Genomic DNA, 23,659 nt, shown 5'->3' with positions numbered 1-23,659 from the left:
ACCTGTATGCAGAGGAAATGATTAATGAGGCATGGGAAGAACTGGAGGTAGGAATGAAAATGGGCGGGGAATTCGTAAAATCAGTTAGGTTTGCTGATGACCAAGCTTTAGTTTGTCAGTCAGCCAAGGGGTTACGAGCATTGCTGAGTGAATTGGAAATTCAGTGCGACAGATAAGGGATCAGAATCAATATTAATAAAACAAAGGTTGTGCGATTTTCTAGGAAGAAAAAGGCCAAGCTAAACATTAAAATAGGAGGGAAAAAACTAGAGCGAGTAGAACAGTTTACGTATCTCGGAAGTGTTTTGGACCAACTCGGTCAAAGTAGTAGGGACGTAAGGAGAAGAATTGCGCTAGGCAAAGAGGCTTTCACAAGGAGGAGGGAGTTGATGACAGGGACATTGAGTGAGGATGTTCAGAATAGACTCTCAAAAACTTTGATATGGGGTGTAGCTATGTACGGCGCGGAAACGGGGTAATAGAAGCAGGAGGATAGACGTAGTTTGGCGGCTTTTGAAATGTGGCTGTGGAGAAGAATGGAGAAGGTGAAATGGACCGAGAAGAAAACAAATGAAGAAGTACTTGGTATGGTGGGCAAAGAGAGGGGTTTGTTGGGAGAAATCCTATGGATGCAGGAAAAGTGGATGAAGGGGATATTGGCCGGCAGCGGGATGTTGAAGACTGTAATTGAGGGGAGAATGTTAGGCAAACAAGGAAAGGGAAGGAACAGGATAGGGGTGTTGGACGGGATGAAGGGAGGAAGAAAGTACTGAGAGATGAAGAGGGACCTAATAAGAGTAGGATGCTGGATTTTTTGTTTTGTTAGGAGTCATAAAATGTTTCATTTGGTAGTTGTGTCCATCCAAAAACCTACCTTAACCGGTAGATTACCTAATAATATATATATAGATATATATATATATATATATATATATATATATATATATATATATATATATTGAGTAAGGATGTTAAGAAAAGACTCGTAAAAACCTTGATATGGAGCGTAGCTATGTACGGTGCGGAAACGTGGTCTTTGAAGCAGGAGGATAGACGTAGATTGGAGGCTTTTGAAATGTGGGTGTGGAGAAGAATGGAGAAGGTGAAATGGACAGAGAAGAAAACAAATGAGGAAGTACTTGGCATGGTGGGCGAAGAGAGGGGTTTGTTGGGAGCAATCCTATGGAGGCAGGAAAAGTGGATGAAGGGGGTGTTGACCGGCAGTGGGATGTTGAAGACTGTGATAGAGGGTAGAATGTTGGGCAAAAGAGGAAAGGGAAGGAACAGGATAGGGATGTTGGACGGGATGAAGGGAGGAAGAAAGTACTCACAGATGAAGAGGGACCTGATATAGAGTAGGATGATGGATTTTGTGTTTTGTTAGGTGTAATAAAATATTTGTTTGGTAGTTGTGTCCATCCAAAAACCTACCTTAACCGGTAGATTACCTTAAAAAAAAAAAAAAAATATATATATATATATATATATATATATATATATATATATATATATATATATATATATATATATATATATATATATAATGATATAGTCATGGGTACATTCGTTTTAACTGATTGGTCTAATTTATGTCAATCATATTCACATTCCAATTCTCAATCAAACGCGTCGTTCATTCCACGATATGGCACCTTTTATTCCTAAGTTCACTAATAAACTGCCGCCCATGAGGTATCACATGTATTCAATTAACAGCAAAGCCTGGTTATGCATCTCCTCATACAGATACCTCAATATCGAGATTTCTTGAACTTACACGAATTCGATGTAAAATGTCTTCTGACATGTTATCCTTGTATTTTTTCCACAGGTCACGTGGATTGGATGGGAAGCACGTCGAATGGATGATAGCAAATATTGTGCGTGTCTCACTTGGAGATGCAGAAATAGTCTCTTCTGCCATTGTCGTGTCCCAATGATTATCGTTTTCAAAAAATTGAGCTCTTGACATGCAGTACGGAATATTGGGCACACTATACCATTAACAGTTCATAGTGATTCGAACGATGTTGGCCCTCGAACATTCACCAGTAACGACCGCAAATAGAAGCATTCATAATTCTTCGGATGAACTGCATAATTGCGGCCAAGAGCATCAGTAGAACGTCCATCCGGATGAGCTGGAACCACATCACCTTGCTTCCGACGCTGTAATTTCTTCGATGAAGCGATACGATACGATATTACGAAAAGATACTTTTGCGATATTTTAATGCTTATTCTTCTCTTCTGGGCTGAGATGAATCCAAAAAATCAAATATGAAAATTGGCAACATGATACGATATTTTACGACACGATACTTTTACGATATTTTAATGGTTGTTCTGCCATTCTGGGCAGAGGCGTATCCAAAAAACCAAGCATCATGAAAATCTGTACAGCCGTTGTTAAGTTATAAATCGTGTAACTAACACGATTTACGGTATATACAGGTATATAGATATATGACACCAATGCTTCGATTGCGAGGGAGATATTCAAGCAGCATAAACCAGAATCATCGAAATTTTCATTGAGGGCGACTCCCTCGTTAGTAACAGAAAAACTATACTGGAGGCAGACGCGGTGGATTCCAAGACATACCAGACCAGACCAAGGAGAGGTTCGCGTGTAAGCAGTTGAAGCCGATGTTTCAGGAAAATGAGGAGTTTCGAAAGTTATCACCATGGTCGCCTTAATTTTCGATATTCATGGAATGGCGCATAGTAAGTCGTCCCAGCACATACAACAGTAAATAGGGCATATATAGGTGTATGCTGCAATCTCTCCGAGGCCATATCAACTGCGAAAGGCCACGTAAAAAATTAACAGGCCGGATGCTGCACCACGATATGATGCACGGCCACGCATAGCAAATTTTGCAGCGGAATACATCGCGAAAATCGTCGAGGAGTGTGATCATCATCCTCTCCATAGTCCAGACTCAGTTCCATTTGGTTTCTATTGTTCCCGAACGAGGAAACATTTCTCGGCATCTGAAGCGATGGTGAGTACCTAAGAGGCTATTTCAAGGACCCGCTAGAAATGGCCTAATGAGTCTATCTCTTCGAGCACGGCAAAATCGGGATAAGTGAACAGCATCCAATTCATATTAATTAAATGAAGAATACAATGTATCTTTCCACTGTCCTTTATTTGCGTACAACCGGTTTCAACTCTGAAGCGTCATCATCAGGTACAAATTATATTTTTAATTTGTACCTGATGATGACGCTTCAGAGTTGAAACCGAATAAAGGGCAGTGGGATAATACATTGTATTCTTCATTTAATTAAAATGAATTTCCACAAGGTTGAGCCGGGAACAATTGAATATCCAATGAATTTTATTCAGAAAATAACCAAAACAATCTGGAGGGTGAGTCAAGCCTGTATTTTGTTAAAATGCATATTCACTCCCCAACTCACAATTCTTTACCGCAAAAACCCAGTGGTAAGGAATTGTGAGCGCGACCCATCACGGCAGCATTACCGTGGTGGTAATGATGGGTCGCGACAGTACCGGATGCATGACATCCGCCCCGCTGGGTGAATGCCTTTCCCACCACGAGCGTTGCCCCATTTCATGTTTCGCGGCGCAGGTGAGCCAGCGAGTGAGGATGAACGGTCGGATCACTCACCGAGGCCCTCGCTGTTCTGCGACGCCACGTCCCCGCTGCCGCCCCTGCCCCACTCGCGCCCCTGGCAGGGCTCCTCCCGGCCGGGCGTGGGCGGCGAAGGGGGTCGGCGGTAGGGCGGCGCCGAGGGGTCCGGCACCGAAAGGAGGTTCCCGCCGCCGGGCCACGCCTGCTGCTGCCGCCCCTGCTGCCGCCGAGGGCTGCCCCCAACCGCCTCCCCTCCCCATACGCCGGTGTTGTCGTGTTGCTGACGGTGGCGTGGACGGTGGTGGTGCGGGCGCCGGGGGTGGCGCTGTTGGGCCAGCGGCGACGAGCAGTCCTCCTCGTCTTCCTCGGCGCCCTCCGACGCCATCCCGCACGCCCCGGGGTCACCGCCGTCGCATCTTCCCCGAGCGCCGCTCAGGGCCGGCCCCCGCTCCGGGAGATCCAGGGCGCCGCTCTCACCATGACCTCCTCCTGCGGCCAATGGGAATGAACAAATGAGCGGACGTTGATGACCCGCTCGCATCACGCGCCCCCTCTCCACTCGACGCGGTGCTCGCCACCAATCACGGCACTCCAATTGAAAACTCTCTCCCGAATCCCTTCGCTCAACCAACCTTCTATAAATGTTCTATTTTGCATGATAACTTAATGCTTAAAATGTTAATGCTGCAAACCTTTTTTGGCAAAATAGTTGTCGCAGTAATGTCACACGTTCGGAGATTTCGGATCTGGGACCTCAGATATCCACAAGACTTACACCCTTGACCGCCCCTTTACCTTCAGGCCTCCACAGAATGGATTTTTCCTAGCGTAGTCCCTAACATTCAACTGATATTCGCACACCTACCCAGCTTGAATTAAGATCACAATCACTTCCCCCACTTCCCACAGTCAATCAAAATCCCTCCTCAAACAAACATACTAACGACCACTATAGATTTCCCTTAACGCATCCATGCCTCGCAACTAAGATCTTGAATTCTCTGAAGTAAATCCCTCTCCCAATGCCGCGACTTTTTCGTCCAATTAGCAACCCTCGTACTGGCACAAGTCGCCATCACATTCAACAATGGTCGTTAGACCACAGGCACAGCAGTGGCACCTGCGTGGACCCAACTCACACCCACCTGTCTACGGATATATGGGCCACCTATGAAGAACAGAACTTCCACCCTGCTACTTCACACTTCCTCTTCTTACCCCACCTCCCCTCATCCCCTCTCCTCCTTCACTTCTTCTACTTCTGACCTCTTCCAAACACACATTCTCCTACCACTCGCGATCCACTCAAACCTTCCGCCCACATCAAACCCACAAGCAATGCCTATGCTTCAACAACTAACGCACACCAAATGAGTTTCCTTTCTCGGTCTATGGCCACCAAGGCTGCAGCCACTCATCTCCCCAACAGCATGCAATAGTACATTACATGACGCTCCCAAATATGCAGATACCTTGAAGCACTACTCTAAAAGGCACAGCCCCTCCCCCATCCTCGCATTACACTCCCAAGACCCAAAGGAATCCATCCGCTTTGAAACATTTAATTTGACCGCCACATACCTTCGCGGCACCCGAGATGTTATAAAATAATCACATTCTCATCTTAATAGTTGAGGGTTTGCCTCTTCAAAGAATGCCCCTCTGTCTACTGGGATACCATGCACCACCCACCCCACTGCTCGTCTCCCGCACCACCGTGTAGCCTCCCACGTTGCAAGTGCTGCCCTCTCCTCATCCACACTGATTCAACTTGCGCATCCAAAAATGGTATTTACCGATTGACATACAACTCCAACCCCTCCCGTTACAACGGCGATTTCAGCACACCCTCTCCGTCCGAATGAAAAATCACTCTCACTAATCAAATCCAATGTCTCCACCAACCATCCTATGCCAAAACACACCGCCCTCCATAGCCCACCACAAAGCACTTGAAATTCTACTGGATTCTACAAGCAACATCCAAGTGAGAACTCTAGGGACTAGGCAAAGATTTTTTCGCAAGGAGGAGGGCCTCGATGACAAGAGCGTTGAGTGAGGACCTTTAGAAAAGACTCGTCAAAATCTTGATGTGAAGCGTGGTTTTGTACGGCGCGGAAACATGGCAATTGAATCAGAATGATAGGCGTAGATTGGAGGCTTTTAAAATTTGGATGCAGAGAAGGACGAAGAAGGTGAAGCGGACAGAGAGGAAAACAAATGAGGAGGTGCTAGGTATGGTTGCGGGAGAGAGGGGATTGTTGGAAGAAGTCATTCAAGGGCAGAAAAGATGGATGCAGAGAATATTGATTGGCAGTGGAATGCTGAGGAGTGTGATTGAGGGGAGAAAATTAAAAGGCAAGCTGAGAAGGGATTCGGAAAGGAAATATACCGAGTAAAAGAACGGTTTAATGTCACGCGAATTGTCCTTTGTTTGGAGAGACATAAAAATGATTCATTGTTCAGTCAGTGTTCGTCCCAAAAGTCCTACATAAAACAGTTAAACATCAATAATCAGTTGATTGATATATGTGGCCCATATCTTTTCTTTATTGTTACGAGTATGTTAATATTTTTTATGTATTCCAAAGCCAATGTGATGAAACAACACACATACCACTTGTATATCATTCTCTCTCTGGCCCTCAACCTGAGCGGACCTGCCTACTGAGCGCTCCTGATAACTGGTTTGACCCACCAGCGGCTCCCTGCCTGCCAGCTTGATTCTTGGTGCTTTTGGTTTTAGTGAAGTGTAGTGCAGTGTCAACGTATACGTTGCTTCGTTTATATAGTTTTCGTCTTGTGTGTGGTTTGTTAACCGTAGTATGTGGCAGTAGTAATTTATTTTAGTGGATTGGGGTGGTTTTTGTCCTTTTGTCTCTGATTTGTGATCGGTGAGTGCTTTCCTTTTTTTACTATCTTTTTTTTGTCCTCTGTAAACCAGACCTTACTCAAGCATCAAGGACTCCTTCCCACGGACAATACGGGATAGCAACTGCAGGGTTATAGATAGCAAAAATTCCACTTGCCACCCTCAGCCTCTAGGGAATAATTAGTTCTACTTAAATGCATGGTCTTCCACTAACCTTGTGTTTTGTTATCATAACCCACTCTTTCCGAATGACCTCATTATTGTTCTGTTCATCTGTTTTTAAGTCTCCCTCTCAATCCCGGGTGGTGTCCTAGCACCCCCCGCCACACGCCCTTGCGGCGGCTTGCGGGGTATTAAGTAGATGTAGATGTAGATGTAGATGTAGATCCCTCGTCCCTCTCCGCGGGGGGAAATTCGTGCTACCTGCGACGTTGGGTCGCATTCCCTGCCTTTTAGAGTCTCCTCGGGGGGTAGAGTGTTTTGTGGTGCATGTTCATGCGGTAGTGGTGTTTCACATTCTTGCTTGTTGTGTCCTGGCTTGCGTGTTGTAGGATGGCTTTCTTGCTGCATCCTGGGGTGCAGTTTTTTGTTGGTTTTCGGTATATGTGTTTGCATGAGTGTTGGACGAAGGGATTGTTGCATGAGTGCTTGCGCTGCTGTGGGTGTAATGTTCCACGTTGTTGGTTTGCATGTGGTGTTGTTCCTTTTTACGGTTGGTGACCTAACACCCCCCGCCACACGCCCTTGCGGCGGCTTGCGGGGTATTATGTAGATGTAGAAATATTAAAAACATTTAATTTATAGGTTGCAACAAAATTAAACAATTCAAAGATGTAAGGTATACTTTCAGGTGTATGTGTATGTAACATTTAGTTTGTTTGCATGTGTGTGGGGTGTAAGTGTTCTTGCATGAATGTATGCCATGTTTTTTTGTGGATGTATGAATTTTTGGTTTTTGCATGCGGATTTTTTTTCTTTTCTAAATTACGGGAGGTGTCCTAACACCCCCCGCCACACGCCCTTGCGGGGTATTAAGTGGATGTAGATGTAGATGTATAGCTCATAACACTAACCAGTAACCAACATGCTTGCCATAGCTCACCCTTGGCCTTCCTCTGTGATTTCCCCCACCGTGTTTTCCTCAATGATCGTCCTTAGTAAGTACCTCAAGGGGAGTCCAACCATTTTCCCTCTTCTTCACCTAACCGTCCCCCATAGGCCTCTCCTTCCCACTCTCCGAAGTCCTCCTCCATTCCTTACTCTTGTTTGTCCATTTCATCATGTCCATTCATCCATACTACAATATGGCTTCCTAATCATGTCTTCCTGCTCCAATATTCCATGCCTCACTGCTTTTATAAAGCAAATTCCTGTTGCTATTTTTAATTAGTCGCTTCCTCATCTTGAGGCTAAAACTCTTTGCTCCGGGTAATGGTTTCTACCGATGCATATTCTCCCTTGCCATTTCTATCATGCTTAATATAATTCTTATGTTTCTTCCCTAACCAGTGATCCTGCTTCCTAAATAGCAAAATATTTCCCTTTATTCCAGCGCGTCTTTCTTTAGTTGTACCTAGATATTATCCTTCCTACTTCGACTACAGATCCAAAAGTGATAAGTTTTGATCTACAGCTTCTACAGGATCCTGTGGTTTACCTTGAGAATTAATCTTTTCATCCTCCCCTTATTGCAAATTGAGTTGCCCCAGGCGTGATGTGGTGGAAGTCGAACAAAATGAATAACTGATCGTAGAACTTTTCCACTTGATAACATTTTTATTTTCCGACCGGGTATCGATGTATTACATCATCATCAGACGTGATGATGATGTAATACTTCGAAACCCGGTCGCACAATAAAAAGTTTATGAAGTGGAAAAGTGCCGCGATCAGTTTTTCACTCCCCATATTGGTTGGTATTCTTGTGATATCTCTCTTTTATTTGGAACGGAGGAAATGCTAGTATGTTGTATTTTTTTCAGCGGGACATGGAATATCGTTCCCTATACTACTAATTTCTGACAAATGTACAAATTATAAGTCCTGTGAATAAATGCATATCGTGTATATTATTTATTCATGTACTAATAGCTCAAGAGATAACCTTGTTCCAAAATATACATTATTTTTTAGGTAAATTAAAAGTGTCACCTTCGGGTCATCTATAAAAAAATATAGTTTGTTAAGAGTGACAGCGTGCAGCATATAGCATTAATTAAGCAGCTATTGTATTATTCGAGTGTAGAATTAGTTAAGTGGTAGTCATTTAAAAATAATAAGGATGTAGTTAAGAAGTGAAATACTCCGGGGAAACCTGAAAATTACTCTTAATGTACCATGAGGTAACACTTAAATGGAGATGAAGGAATTCTTTTACATTCCGAATGGCTTCTTGAATATTTAAGACAATGATAAGAATATTCCCGTTCATCCCTGACAGCCGTTTCCAAGTATTAAAATATTGTACTTGAATAGATAATGGATTTGTCACCAAATTTAAGTCGGCTTCAGAGGGTCCCTACTCGTCTTGCGATATACTAACCACCTAAGGTCCCATGCTGGCAGCAATTTTAGATTATTTGCAGACGAGAGCTGATTTCACGATAAATTAGGGCACCGGCAGAGGGCGACACACACTCGGGAAACTGAATTTAGATTGGATATCGGAGCGGCGTAAAGGAATTGGGCTGCAATTAAATATAAGAAAAGGTACAGCAGTGAGGTTGTGGAATAGAATATTTGAAAACGACATAAATTATAAAAAAGAATTAATTGCGACACTCCTTTAAGGACAAGTCAAATATGTACTTAGGTGGAACACTGTAATCAAAACTTTAATGGGGTACACATATTAGAAGAATATAGTATGCGGGTCGGCCTTAAAGAAGCTTAGCTTCTTTATACGGATCGCAGGAAAATGTAATAAAAAAGTGAGAGTTACTTCACTTTATTTGCCCCGAAATTAAAATATTCAGTAAGTATTTGGGATTCACGAGAGAAAACTTACATGAATTAATTAGATAAGTTCGGTTGAAATACATCAGATTTGTTCAAATTTGCTACGGGTGGTCGTGAGGAGCACGATGGAGGAATGATGGGTTTGTTGGGAGACTCCTGATCCCGAGGAAGATTTGCCAAGAGGGGATTTCAGAAAGGTGGCGGGCGCTTGATTTTCCTTGTGTCAGAGGGAAAGCGCAAAATTATGCCGAAGGATTAGAGCACCCGAGATATGAAATTAGAGAGATTCATCTACATCTACGTAAAACCCCGCAAGCCGCCGCAAGGGCGTGTGGCGGAGGGTGTTAGGTCACCACCCGTAAAAAGGAACAATTCCATATGCAAAACAACAACATGGAAAATTACACCCACAGCAGCGCACACACCCATGCAAAAATCCCTTCATTCAGCTCTCCTGCAAACAAATATGCCATGAACCAACAAACAACTGCACCCCAGGATGCAGCACGAAAGCCATCCTACAACACGCAAGCCAGGACACAACAAGCAAGAATGTGAAACACCACTAAAACATGAACATGAACCACAAAACACTCTACCCCCCCAGGAGACTCTAAAAGGCAGGGAATGCGACCCAACGTTGCAGGTAGCACGAATTTCCCCCCGCGGAGAGGGACGAGGGATTGAAAGGGAAACTTAAAAACAGATAAACAGAACACTAATGAGGTCATTCGGCAAGAGTGGGTTATGATAACAAAACACACAAGGTTAGTGGAAGACCATGCATTTAAGTAGAAATAATTATTCTCTAGACGCTGAGGGTGGCAAGTGGAATTTCTGCTATCTATAACCCTGCAGTTGCTATCCCGTACTGCCCGTGGGAAGAAGGAGTCCTTGAGGCGGCTAGTTCTGGCATCTATTTCCCGAATTTTATATCCATGATCCAAGCGACCAATGTATGTAGGAGTACGAATAATTTGCGAGACCTCGGTGCTGAAACATGTGGATCTGAATTTATTAAATAATTTCAATCTTGCATTGAATCGTCTCTCAGCCAATGATTCCCACCCCAACTCCATGAGCATTTCGGTGACGCTTTGCGTTTCATCGTAAGAATTTTTTACAAAACGGGCTGCCCGGCGTTGAACCCTCTCAATTTCCCGAATGAGGCCTTTTTCAGTAGGATCCCACACGCTGCATGCGTATTCTAAATGAGGCCTTACAAGAGCGTGGTAACAAAGTTCCTTGACCTTCGAGTCACTTTTGCCGACAATGCGTCTAATGAATCCCAATTTTTTATATGCTTGACCGCAGACTTTACGTATGTGAGTCCCCCAAGTTAAGTCTTTGGTGAATGTGACACCTAGGTATTTTACCGTATCAACTACTGCTAGGTCACCTCCAGCTAATTTGTAAGCAAATTCCGTTGATCTTGTAAAAGAAATTTACCACCGAACATTTATTATAATTTAGTGTCAATCCCCAGTTAGAACACCATTTAATAATGCAATCTAAATCCTGCGCTAGATTAAAACGATCCTCATCCTCAGATATCTCCCGATAGATCACCGTGTCATCCGCGAACATCCTAATTTTACTTTTCACTTCGCGGTTCAAATCGTTAACAAATATCAAGAAAAGCAACGGCCCGATCACACTTCCCTGAGGTACCCAACATGGAATTCCAAAATTGCTTAACGAGATTAAACCCAACAAATCCCCGGGTCCCGAAAATATACCAGCTAGGGTGATAAAACATTTAGCTCCAAACATTGCCCCGTACCTTGAGTTTATATTTTAAAAATCCCTCACAGAGTGCTAAGTACCTAAGTTTTGGAAAACCGCGCAAATAACGCCTATTTTTAAAGGTGGTGACAGGGAGGATCCCAGTAATTACAGACCTATATCTCTCACTTCTATCTGTTGCAAAATCTTAGAGCACATAATTGTCAGTTCAATAATGAGACACCTTGACAATATTAACTTTTTAAGTGACAATCAACACGGATTCAGGAAAACCCGCTCCTGCGAGACCAAATTAGGATTATTTACACATGATTTACTTGTATCTGGTGAGAGAGGTAGGCAAGTGGATGCCATCTTCTTAGATTTTCAAAAGGCATTTGATAAGGTCCCACATGGTAAACTCATTCATAAATTAAAGGTCGCGGGTATAAACAAGGGCGCAATAAGTTGGGTTAAAGATTTTCTTTCAGAGCGGGAACAGAGGGAACAGACCTTTAATTTATGAATGAGTTTACCATGGGGAACCTTATCAAATGCCTTTTGAAAATCTAAAAAGATCGCATCCACTTGCCTACCTCTCTCACCCGATAAAAGTAAATCATATGTAAATAATCCTAATTGGGTTTCGCAGGAGCGGGTTATCCTGAATCCGTGTTGATTGTCACTTAAAAAGTTAATGTTGTCAAGGTGTCTCATTATTGAACTGACAATTATGTGCTCTAAGATTTTGCAACAGATAGAAGTGAGGGATATAGGTCTGTAATTACTGGGATCCTCCCTGTCACCACTTTTAAAAATAGGCGTTTTTTGCGCGGTTTTCCAAATTTTAGGTACTTTGCACTCTGTGAGGGATTTGTTAAATATGAATTCAAGGTACGGGGCAATGTTTGGAGCTAAATGTTTTATCACCCTAGCTGGTATATTTTCGGGTCCCGGGGATTTGTTGGGCTTAATCTCATTAAGCAATATTAGAATTCCTTGTTGGTCAGCTGTTATTTTTTCCATGGGTTGAGTATGTATTGTGTCTTGGAGATATGTGGTGACAACATCGTTCGTGATAACGCTTTGGAAGGATGAATTCAGGATGTTAGCTTTACCCTTACTGTCTGCATGAATTATATTTCTACAATCCCTTAAGCAAGCCACGGTTTGTTTACTCCCATTTACTTCCCTGACATATGGCCAGAAAGATATGGGTCCCATAATTTTTTATTCTCATGGGATGATGTGTTCCGCCTGCCCTCTTTACCCTAGAGCGTTGCATTCTCTGCTTTCGAAGGGCTTTTCTAACGTCTTTATTGTACCACCTGGGGTTGCGATTTGCTTTAACGTATTATATAGGGATGAAATCTATTATGCCTTTTTGCATGGTATTGATAAATACTGTCAATTCTTCCACGTTGACATGACTTAAGCGGGTTTTGAAGTCGGGTAGTGAAGAGTTTAATTGATTGGCAAAAGCTTCAAAGTCTGCCATATGGTAATTATAAATTTTTCTTTTTAGTTTAACAATGTTTTTTAATTCTATGGCCAAGTGGATATTAGCTGCCTTATGGTCACTCAAGCCCTCGTCAGTTGATACACTAATAATACGTTCAGGCGTGTTTGTAAGAAATAGGTCCAATATGTTCTTTCCACGGGTGGGCATGCGTACTGCTTGATGGAGGGAGTTTCTTTGAACCAATGTTATCAAGGAATTGCAAGATTCGCGATCGAAGGTCCTAGATTTAACGATATTGCTGTCCCAATCGATACCAGGGAAGTTAAAGTCGCCACTAAATAATGTTGATGCTGTTATTATTTTTACGTGTAAAATTGTAAATTTGATCGTTGAGGGTGTGAAGTGTTTTCAAATCTGAGTCTGGAGGTCTGTAGAAAGAGCCTAAATTTATGTTGGGTTGATTGGTCCGTAGTAAGGTACACGAAACACTTTCTATGTTATTTTTTTCAAATGAAACTTGCCTGCTTTCAAAATTACTTTACACTGCCACGAAAACCCCTCCTCCAGGTCTTGTATCTCTACCGTGTCTGTAAACTTTGAAATCTGTTAGAAACACATTCAAGCACTCGCTCTTCCTTCGGACGATTCAGGCAGCCATGATGACGAAATATTGATCCCAAATTTCCGAAATTGTTGAATAAACTAGAATGCTAGAATTGTACGACTTAATCACACAGAACAGCCGCTGCTTTGCGTCCATAGGCTAGAGTACACACGAGTTTTTCACGTGATGTAGGTTTGGTGGACTAATACTACCGTACGCGTGGCTTGTGCCCCCCGCCATTCGCCTTTTAGGTGGGTATAGTGCACATGAAGGACGCGAAAACGCCGAGCTGACGGGAAGCGAGCGTCAAAGTCACAAGTGCTGCGCCCAACAGTGCAGATGCATGCCGAGAGACGAGGTGAAGACATAGAAGCCGCTCTATCTCGGGATTTTTCCGGTTAAACATAACCAAATAGGTGTACGGTGGATGCTATGTGGAGGGTCAAGGGAGGAAGACCCAATGGTGCCGGACGCTCGGTAATCGCACGGCCGTCCCCTTGAGGCGCCTGTGTTTCGGAGTGCCTCTCCGCTACGTCGCGCGCCCTCCCATCGATTTTCGAAAGCTAATATCACTTTTATACTTTCGTGAGCTCACGGAAGGGTAGGGATAACACGTGAAAAAAAACCACCTGTAGATAATTCATGGGAAGGTAATCCACTCATTCATTTGGAAATGAAATGCTCCCGTGCTGAGCTAAGAAAGTATTCAGCGCCAAGCGGCAACCACTCGCAAACTCAAGAAGAAAGAGGCTTGCGGACGAGGAGTCAATGGGTGGGAGGAGTCCAATTGGGCGGCGGATCGGAGAGGCAGAAGTGGACGGGCGAAGAATACGTATTCGGAAACCTTCGCGTGCAGGGATGATAAAGAGATCAAATGGAGAGGGAGCACGGGAAGAAAGAGAGAGTGGCGGAGGAAGGGAAGCGCGAACTCAGGCCTTGACCCGTCGAGGGATCTGTGTGCGCGTGGTCAGGGAAAGGGATGGGAGAGCGGCGGAGTGAGCGGGAGATACGGTGAGCGAAGGGGCGGAAGGAAAAGTCGCGACTTGGGACGCCGATCTTCGCGGATTGGAATATCGATGACGCTGAGTGCACATTCGGGTCTCATTAATGTCAAATGCCAGTCCGACTGAACCCCTCTGAATAAGGCTGCGAGGGATCGAGACTCGGGAGACGACGAATCGAATGGTTCGCAAAACCTTAAATCCAAACTTGAGATTGACGCATTTCCGACTTGATCAATCGGTTGATTCACTAAAAAATTCCATTCACTTATTTCCCTTTAAAAGTACATCATATGGTATAAATTCTTCAACGCTGCCATAGTCAATAAGTGAGGACTGGGGAATGGCCAAACCAAATCTGAATTTTGATGCTCGGATATTATTTCTGCGACTTATCTCAATGCACGTTTAGATGGTCCGATATTCTCATTTTATTACCAATGCATCAGATGGATATCCGTGAGCGTCGTGATGCTCAATAGCATTTTTTTAAACTGAGAATTCAAACAAAAATTAATGTTTACCTTAGTATTTCCATTATTCACAATCGTAGTAACACAAACTGTTGCATTTATTTTTGGATCGCGGGGCAAAAAACAGAAAAATAGGCGTCAGTTGGCGGAGCGTTTCTGATATTCTTTATAAAAAAGAGAAGAGTGGCCTCTTGTAAGTTTGGATGTTGAGTTTGTTTTATTAGGACGTGTAAATAACTGTACCGTTATAGTCTGCATCCATGTAAAAGCGCCCTTAACCGGTAAAATACCAATAACAATACTGATGTTGAGACACCGTATTTCACCACGCTCTATGCAGCGATTACACTTGGAAGATGTCTCTCAAACGTTCGCCCTCTATCGAATTGATTATTCTTAGAGCGCGCCCTATGCACGGATTTAAAAATTTAATAAAACGTGGTAGCAACTCGAGAATCGACTCAATATTGCTAAAGAAATATTATTCATTATAACCAACTAATCATTAACTTGATTTTATTAGCTATTTAATATCTGGAAGCAAGCCATTAATGAAGGGTGAACTTTCAACTAGTCCGACTAAAAAACTATGTGGTCTCTCCTCTCATTGGACTTGGACCCTGCCGGGTGGTGGCTACCACTCCGGTATCGGCCTTGGGCTGTGGTCAACTCGCTGGGTAATGTGTAGGGAGACAAGGTCAAAAGTCAACCTTTTTAACAGGTCTCCTATAACTTCGAGTCAAATCTCCCGGGCGCTGAAAAGGGTCGACTGTGTACTATGTCGAAATGGAGAGGGAACTCGAGTCCATCGGCTTTTGTTGGTGCCTGAATGCATTCGCTTCCCAATCGCCCCTTTCGTCCTCAGAATGGCATCCACCCTTCCGTGACATCGTCCCGCAAGCCGCGGCCCGAGTCAGGGCCACCAAACTTCGGGATAAGAAAGACTCCTTCGAAGCGATGAGCTATATTTTCAATAATTGATTAACGGTCAACATTATTAAAGTCGAGCCATTAAATAATTTTTAAATCAAATCAGTAAACTCGATAGATTAAAAATCACATCATACGATGGTTTACATGCAAGGGTATGTTCCGTGATACTTCCACCTTAATCGTTTTTTGCATTTATTGGTTACTCTGCGCGTGCGCTCTTTCGCCGCGTGTGACGCCAGATCAGACGGGCTTACTGTGCGCGTTGCTTTGAGAAAATTATTTACCTGAGCGAGGGTATAATTTACATCGACGTGTTTACGCTTATGAGTTAACTAACGCTGAGCGGGCTAAACATCGGTGGACAGCTACGATAAACAAAGGTAGAGGGTAATACGCAGGGGTTTTCTCACTCGTTGATTGATATGGATAATTCATGAATAGCACGTGAATCGAGTTTCATCTGCAAATAAAAACACTGAAAATTTAGTCTGGACCTTCCTGCTTTCACGTCGCAAATCTTTAACCATCGCGGTCGGGCCATCTTGGAAGTCTCCTTTCCATGCGAGTCACAACCTTTGAATGTTAACGAGCAAAGCATGAAATTCCATTAGCCAAAACAAAAATCCGTAGGCATCCAAGAAGCATTTGTGATTGTATTCTGCTCCGTACATTTCACTGAGCATAAAACTAATTAATCTTTCTCCTAACTTTCTGTGTGTGTTCATATTCTTTCCAAAAAATGTATTCGCGTATCATGGACAAGAGGGGACATTTTGGCACAGAAATAATTATTAGCATAGCTAATAATAATGGCAGGACGTGAAAACATTACATAAAAAATTTTTTGTGAAATTGGAGTATTGTCCCCACCCTAATATTTCTTCTGACATAACTTCCCTAAGGCATCTCTAACGCACTAATCCCACAAGTCACCCCCTCTTAATTCATTATATCCTCCTGCGAATTCCAATCTATGGCGCACTCATTATCACTCAGCGGGGCCCAATCAATCCGCCGTCGGCGTGAGCGATGACACGGAGAGAGTGAGACGACACGGAGTCGTCGTCCGCTGCCATCTCGGGATGTCCGCTCCGACGGCGCCATTTAAACCACGGTCCCACGGATCCGTGGTTGTGGTTCATTTTTTATTCCCCTTTTTTCGCATAACAAGCATCGGATTTATTAAGTGAATTAACCCTTGTTTTGCAATATGTCTTCCTCCGACATGTATACATATTAGCGCATTATTTCATAGTGTTTTACTGAATATTTTTCCCTTTTCCCTTCCTCTCCCCTATCCTCCTCCCTTATCACTCGCCCTTACCACCTGGTGCTTGCATCCCCCGCCACACACCTTTCTGGTAGATGGCGGGGTATTTATGTCGATATCCCCGCGGAGCTACTGAAGGGTTTAGGAAACCGCAGGTGAGTTTTTCTGGGCTCATCCCTAATATTTAAGTGGGAGAAAAATGGCCAGGAGACTTGGGATTACTTTATCCCCATCATTAATGGCCATTTAGAAAAAGGAAAGGCAGCCGAACGTGAGGGCATTAAATACGACTTTCCGTGCAGCCAAGGTAGGACCACCAACAAATTAATGGTAAAGAAGAGGGCAAATGATTACTTGGGGTGTGGTAAGTTTGGATTCAGGAAGAGGACGCTCGATGTCAAAGTAGTAAAGAAGTTACTGCAACAAGTATAACGACCGATGTGAAAATGGAATGAAGAACTATAACAGGGACGATAAAAAAGCATTATCAGCGGGCTTCAGAAAAAATTATGAGTAAGGATAGGGAAATGGATTTAAAGAAAACACAGCAATCAACCCGTAGGTCAGTTTGGTTGGTGATGGTAGAGTTCACCCAGTACTAAGCCCTAAACGGCGTATAAAATGGGTGCCCACACATCAGGGTCCACCGTCGGGTTTATTACTTACGGGTGAACTTCACCTACCAAACCGACTGCATTCATGGAAATGGGTTTAATAGAATAAAAATTGGAACATTTCAAAAAAGAGATATCGCTCCAAACGAAACTATAGTAAAAGTAAATAAGGGAGCCAAAGATTTCAGATGAGATGAAAGGGAAGAAAGAATGTAGTAGGAACAATTAAACAGATTTCGGAAGCAAGGAGATAAATGATAAACTAAGACAAAAACTAAGATGGAGAATGAAAGGTGATGGAACACGAGATTTTAGAGAGATAGCAAAGGAAGAGGCGTGCTGCACAGAAATGTGATAGCACCGTCAGAGATTAGGAAGGCAAATCCGTGCAAACCATGAGAGATACGGGGAAAATTATTGATCGAACCAAAAATATCGAGAAAGAAAGGAATGCATATGATAGTCGGGGAAGGTTAAATACTTAGCACACTTGAATGCGGCACAGAAAGGGCACTATGGGAGGTGAAATCAAATAAAGCCTAGGGGATCGATAAAACCCCTGCTACTAATTTAAAGGTTAAGACAAATGAGGTAGGAAGAATTGTTATGGGCTAGTTCGTAGCATTTACGTGGGAGGAATGGGTCAAAAACAATTCGCTAAATCGGTGTTTGTTCCCATTCCAAAAAATACATATTAATGTATATTAGGACTATGGAAAAATAAGCTAGATTTTGCAGGCAGCTAGAGTGGTTCTCGGGATCATCAATAAAAGGTTGGAAAGCGAGGCAAATGATTACTTAGGTGATGATGTTAGGGTTCATTAAGGGGAGAGGCACACGCGATGCCATTGCAGCAATGAGATCACTAATCGAGAGGAACAAAAAATACAATCAGGGTGTATTTGTTTGTTTCACAGATTTAAATAAAGCGTTTGATAAGAGTGATTTGGGAAAAATTAATAAATATACGAGATTGGAGGCATAGCATAGCAGCCTTTTCTGCAAGCTGTATTACAGACTGCTCCGGTGGAAATAGTGGTGGGTCAGAAGGTGTGTACTCTTAGGAAGAAGAATAAGACAAGGGTGTCCATGATTGCTCGTACTTTTCAAAGCATACATGGGGGAAATGGTAAAAGAAGTATAGAAGGAATCGCAGATGGGGATAAAAATTACCGTGCTGGCTTCCCACCCAGAGGGCCCGGGTTCGAACCCCGGAGGCGACATATCTTCATCGGTGGCACCCCGATCCCTACTTTAGACTTTTAAAATTTGCAGAACTGTCAATTAATCCCTCCACTCCCTTAGGAAATATCAGTATGTTATGCCCATCACATTAAAAAAGCAGATAGTGTCTTCTCTCGTTATTCCTTACTTTGATTATGATGACATAGCGTATCAAGACCGTCCAAGCGAGCGGTCGGTGAAACTACAAAGGGCATTTAATTAATGCGTAGGCTTCATTCACAATTTGAGAATTTACAGATCGCATTACAGAATATTTTAACAAACTTAACTGGCAATTTCTGGATTCTCGCAGGAAACTCCACATGATGTGAAAAAAATGAATGGGTTTTCATCCGTTATAACTAATGAACCTAATCTCTCCCACCATTCAAGAGCGAACTACATAAATCACTTATCTCACAGAAAACCAACCAGTGAGAATACAGCTGTTAGAGATCCTTCCTGTTTCTTTCACAGGAGATTCATACTTTGCATTGGCGATTGTAAATATAACCAGGATTATAGTTTTACAAGCATTGTTTGCATGTATTGGTATGTGTATGTATAGTATTTGTATGTATTGTATGTGTGTACGTTTCATATTTTGTATTATAAATATTTATCAACTAGGCAACTAATATATTGTGTTACTGTATGTTAGTCCTATGAAATTGCATGCATTAATTTGATTGCTATTTAGGTACAATTTGGGTATTTAATCTGCACGTTCATTGTTGTAAATGTAATACGAGGGGGGTTAGGGGGTGGTGGAAGAGACTCCATTTCGCCCCAAAATAAAGACGACCATCCACCTACTTTGAGGTGCTTTGTGGAGGACCCTTTGGGAGAGAGCGCCGTCCGTAGGATGGGACGCTAAGCTGCGAACCCCTTGGCGTCTTTCGTTTAGTAAGTAGGCTAATACCAACGCAGGATTTCCCTCCACCCTTCCTCCTTTCCCATCCATCCCTTATGGTGCAAATGTCCTTCGCCGTCGGTTGCCACCAATTAAAACTACTACTACCCCAAAAATTAGTGGGGAGTCTCGTATGTCTACGCAATTCCTAGTGAGCCGCCGCAAGGGCGGGTAGCGTGAGCTCGTTAGGGCACCGACTTGTATATGAGGAATAGTTCATAATCAACTACACTCGCATAGATGTTAGTTCATACACAACTTTCGCGCATATGTACCATGCCATTGCACTTGGCCAATCCATCACCATCTAGTATTCTGGATAATTCCATTTTTCCTGGCTCTCAGGCTCCATTTCGTTATGTCTGCGTATCGTATGAGGGAAGAGCAGACATGGATGGGACAAGGGTGATTGATGCCTGAGGGGGAGTGCCGGAGAAACCCCCCGGCGCTTTTGCTGGAAATTGAAGCGAGAAGAGAGTAGGTGTGTCGGTTATTTTCTCTTGAGCCTTATCTAATCTCTAGTGAGCGTTCTCTCCAGTGGATCCCAGATAAAAGCTTGCCGCGCATTCTTTGGCCTAACTGAAGCGTCCTTACGAACGCATTTCTCTTACTTTTTCAGCACATAGTCCTCCAACCCGTCGAGGGAAACCTAACATTTTTAAACCCAGATATTCTCCTAATTTGTGTATGCCATGAAAGGTTAAATGCCAGTGTAACACCTTATCAATTGACTTTGCTCTTCAATTATAAAAATAGATTCGATCTACTTCATTATTTACGTCTTGCTTGTCCTCTCTTTCTTCTCCGATATTCCAGTGCCGTACATTTTCTTATCTTTAACTCCAATCACCATTATTTGCATTGTCCCGATCTCGTCTAAATCGTTTGAGAGCAGTAGCTCGCTATCCTTCCACGGCCTCGTCTCTCTCTTCATACGCATGCAAATAACCTTGGCCAGTCACTGCCAACTCATCCTATTCATCTAATGTGCCCCTAATATCGAGAAGAGAGAGAGAGAGAGTGTGGGCCCCATAACACTTCCCAGCGTCATTCCTGAAGTTATGCTCTCCTCTAATGAACTCGACCCGTCGCACACAACTTTTTGTTTAAGGTTAAATAAGAAGTCCCTTTCAATCCATTGTTCGCCATCTCGTTAATACCTTAATATCTCAGTGCGTGCTACATTTCCTCGTGATTAGCCTCGTCGGAGGCTTTCTTGAATTATAAAAATACAGCATGCACTTCCATTATTCCCTTCTCCCAATTCAGGATAACATAAAGAAAAATACCCCCCACGGGGCTTCGAATTGTCTGCCCCCCTCTGGTTGCAGCAGAGTTCTTTCTAACATGTCGAGAGCAAATTCTACTGAGAGAGTTCTTGAAGTCAGGTTCGCAGAGGATCACGTTTTGCTAAAGGAAGTCATAAATGCGATCACAGTCATCTCTGAGCAGTTTGGAAAATTTGTGCAATCCATGGGATGAGCATCAATACACAGAACAGTACACAAAACGAAGGCTATTAGGTTTCAGAGAATGAATAATTCTAATTAATGGTTAAAATAAGGGGGAAAAATTAAAACTGGTTGAAGAGTTAACCTACATTAACCATATTTTAGACCAGGTGGTCGGAGTAGTGGAAGGATTTCGTTTCGCAAAGAAGCAGTCAGAAGGAGTAAACTGATCACAGTGAGATGATTTCGAGTAAGGATGTTAAGCAAAGAGTAATTAAAATGCTGATATGGAACGCGGTTGTGCACGGGACGGAAACATGATCACTGCGGCAGGAGGTTAGATGTGGAGGCTTCCGAAGTTTGGGTTTGGAGGGGGATGGAAATAAAACGAACGAGGAAGTGCTGGGGATATTGGAGGAGGAGAGGGAGAGGGAGATGTCCAAGGGAAAGATGGATGCAGAGCGAGCGAATGATGACCGCCGCGATGGAACGACAGGCATGCGAAGAACAGATAGGTAAGCTGGGGACCTTGTTTGACGATAGATTCACACACGCATACGCTGACATAAAAGTATCAAGAATAAAGTGAAATAGCGAAAACTATATCCCCATTTTATAGTATCTCATCAAATCGAATCATTAGCTTACCTGAACGTTAACTTAACTTGGAGATTACCGGTTTATCCGATTCCATAATTGAACAACATGGCTCATTAGTGAAATTTTAACCATATTAAGGTCCGTCTGTCAGATATTTAGTCCAAACAGCTTAACGGTCGCTTTTGAACTTAGCTGGCAGTCTTAAAACTGAGTTTTGACCTCCAACAGAGGTTAAAGCTAAAACACCTTCAGTGTTACCACACATCATGAAACCTGGCCTTAGAGTGGTAAGTCGATACCTTGTATAAAAAAAAATTATATATATGCAAGAGCCGTAAAATGTATCAATAACACAGAACTGGTCTTTAATGAATAGACTTAATAATATTCAAACCTAAAGGTGAGGTTCCACAAATGACTCGTTCCAGTCAGCAATACTTGTTTCAAGAAATGAGAAATTATTTATAACGATTTTTTTGTTTTCCCTGATTTCCTTTAAAAACTGTGGGTTCTTTTACTTCCTAGCGAAGCCAACTCCAAAGCTTTCTCCTCCATCGTGTACACGCCTCTTTTGCTCACACTTGGCCAAGAGACCAATGGCTCTTGCGCCTGCGCATGACGCACCTTTTCGCCTTCCACCGTGCTTTTCCCAACTTCTCAATATGAACTTCCTCGTGCGGATCTCCTTATGTACCTGCATATTCAGGCATTGGGCGTGTTTTGTGAGCACGCGGGTGGGGTCAGGGGGCAAGTCAGGGTGAGATGTACGGTGGCCGTGGATCACGGAGGAGCCTGTCATTCTTCTCCCGAGAATCCCTCGAGTTCCTCCGTATTTGTTCCCCTAACTGTTTCTCCGACCCTTCTATATATCCCATGTGTGCAGGTACTTGGAATAATTAATGAAAATACCTCTGTCCGTCGGTATAAACTACAGGATACCATGCCATACAGACATAAACCACATCGAAACTAAGGATCTTTAAGACTGTTTCGGCGCCGATCTTCCACATTCATCGCCGAGAGATGTCATTCTATCGGCGGAGGTCGGCGCGTCACACTCTCCCGCACCCCTTCCCCGCGCACCACGGCCTATATCAACGTCCCTCCCATTTCCATAGTTGCCATTTCTATCGTCATTACCATTCAAATGATTCGTTTCAAAACATTGCCTGTGGCCGGCAAATAATCAACACCTATGATCGCCGGTCACACCCGTGTGTCCCCTCACCTCTCGTTCTGGCGAGAACCCTCGCCGGCGGCCCGCCGGTGTTCGCCGGTGCGGCCCCCAGTCCTCGAACCACTCAAGCACGGAGCGAAACAAAACGCTGGGCACCGAGAGTGGGGTGTCACCGCCCCCGGAGGAAGGAATCACCCGAGGTGCGCGGTTCCACGTGCCCCCCGGGGGCGACACGGGCACCACCACCTGGATGGACGGCGCTGCACCACGTGGGCCGTCAATTGCGGCTCGCGCGCCTCCGCGGCATCGCCTCCGACGGGCTGCGCGGCCCCCGCTGTCGCCAATCCAGAGGTCCTCGCTCCGCCGAGAGTGGACGGCCCCCGCGACGCGTCCTCCCGTGCTGCGAGGGGATGAGGGCGTCCCGAAGGCCGCGAGAGTTCCACACTCGGCCGGGACCCCCAGCGGCGGCCTCCCACTCACCACTCCACTCGCCGAGTCCCCACGCTCTACTGCCGCTGCGGCGGGAGGCCCTCCTCGGGGCAAACGGGGCGGGGAGGGGGAGAGGGATCGAAGGACTGGGGGGGGGGGGTGGACTCGGCGCCATATGGTCGGAGGCGAGGGGAGGGTGGGTGGCGAAAACCCCCCTCCCATTCCCACACACAATATTACATCAATGGCGCTGGTGTTTGTTTTCGTGGCTTTCATACACTCTCCGCGAGTGAGAGGGCCTAGAGGAGCGGGTGAGAAAGGGGCGGAGGGGGTGGGCGAGGGGTTCGC

General features: G+C 44.1%; 1 protein-coding gene across 2 annotated transcripts in view; it reads right to left on the bottom strand.

Moving 5' to 3' along the window:
* The window catches only part of LOC139688526 (potassium voltage-gated channel subfamily KQT member 1-like), a 311,370-nt gene extending 288,019 nt beyond the window's left edge, over positions 1–23,351 (bottom strand). For both annotated transcript variants that reach the window (XM_071586043.1, XM_071586044.1), the window contains exons 1-2: positions 22,934–23,351; positions 3,642–4,094 (exon numbers count right to left, since the gene is read on the bottom strand). In XM_071586043.1, the coding sequence (XP_071442144.1) occupies positions 3,642–3,990 (349 nt within the window). In that variant the 5' untranslated portion in view covers positions 3,991–4,094; positions 22,934–23,351. The remainder of the gene's footprint in view (positions 1–3,641; positions 4,095–22,933) is intronic.
* Between the last annotated feature and the right edge of the window lie 308 nt (positions 23,352–23,659).

Source organism: Hetaerina americana, unplaced genomic scaffold (genome assembly GCF_022747635.1).
Source record: "Hetaerina americana unplaced genomic scaffold, ioHetAmer1.1.p SCAF_20, whole genome shotgun sequence".
NCBI classification, from domain to species: domain Eukaryota; kingdom Metazoa; phylum Arthropoda; class Insecta; order Odonata; family Calopterygidae; genus Hetaerina; species Hetaerina americana.
Note: the sequence above shows the minus strand (reverse complement) of the source record. Positions and strands in the feature narration are given on the sequence as shown.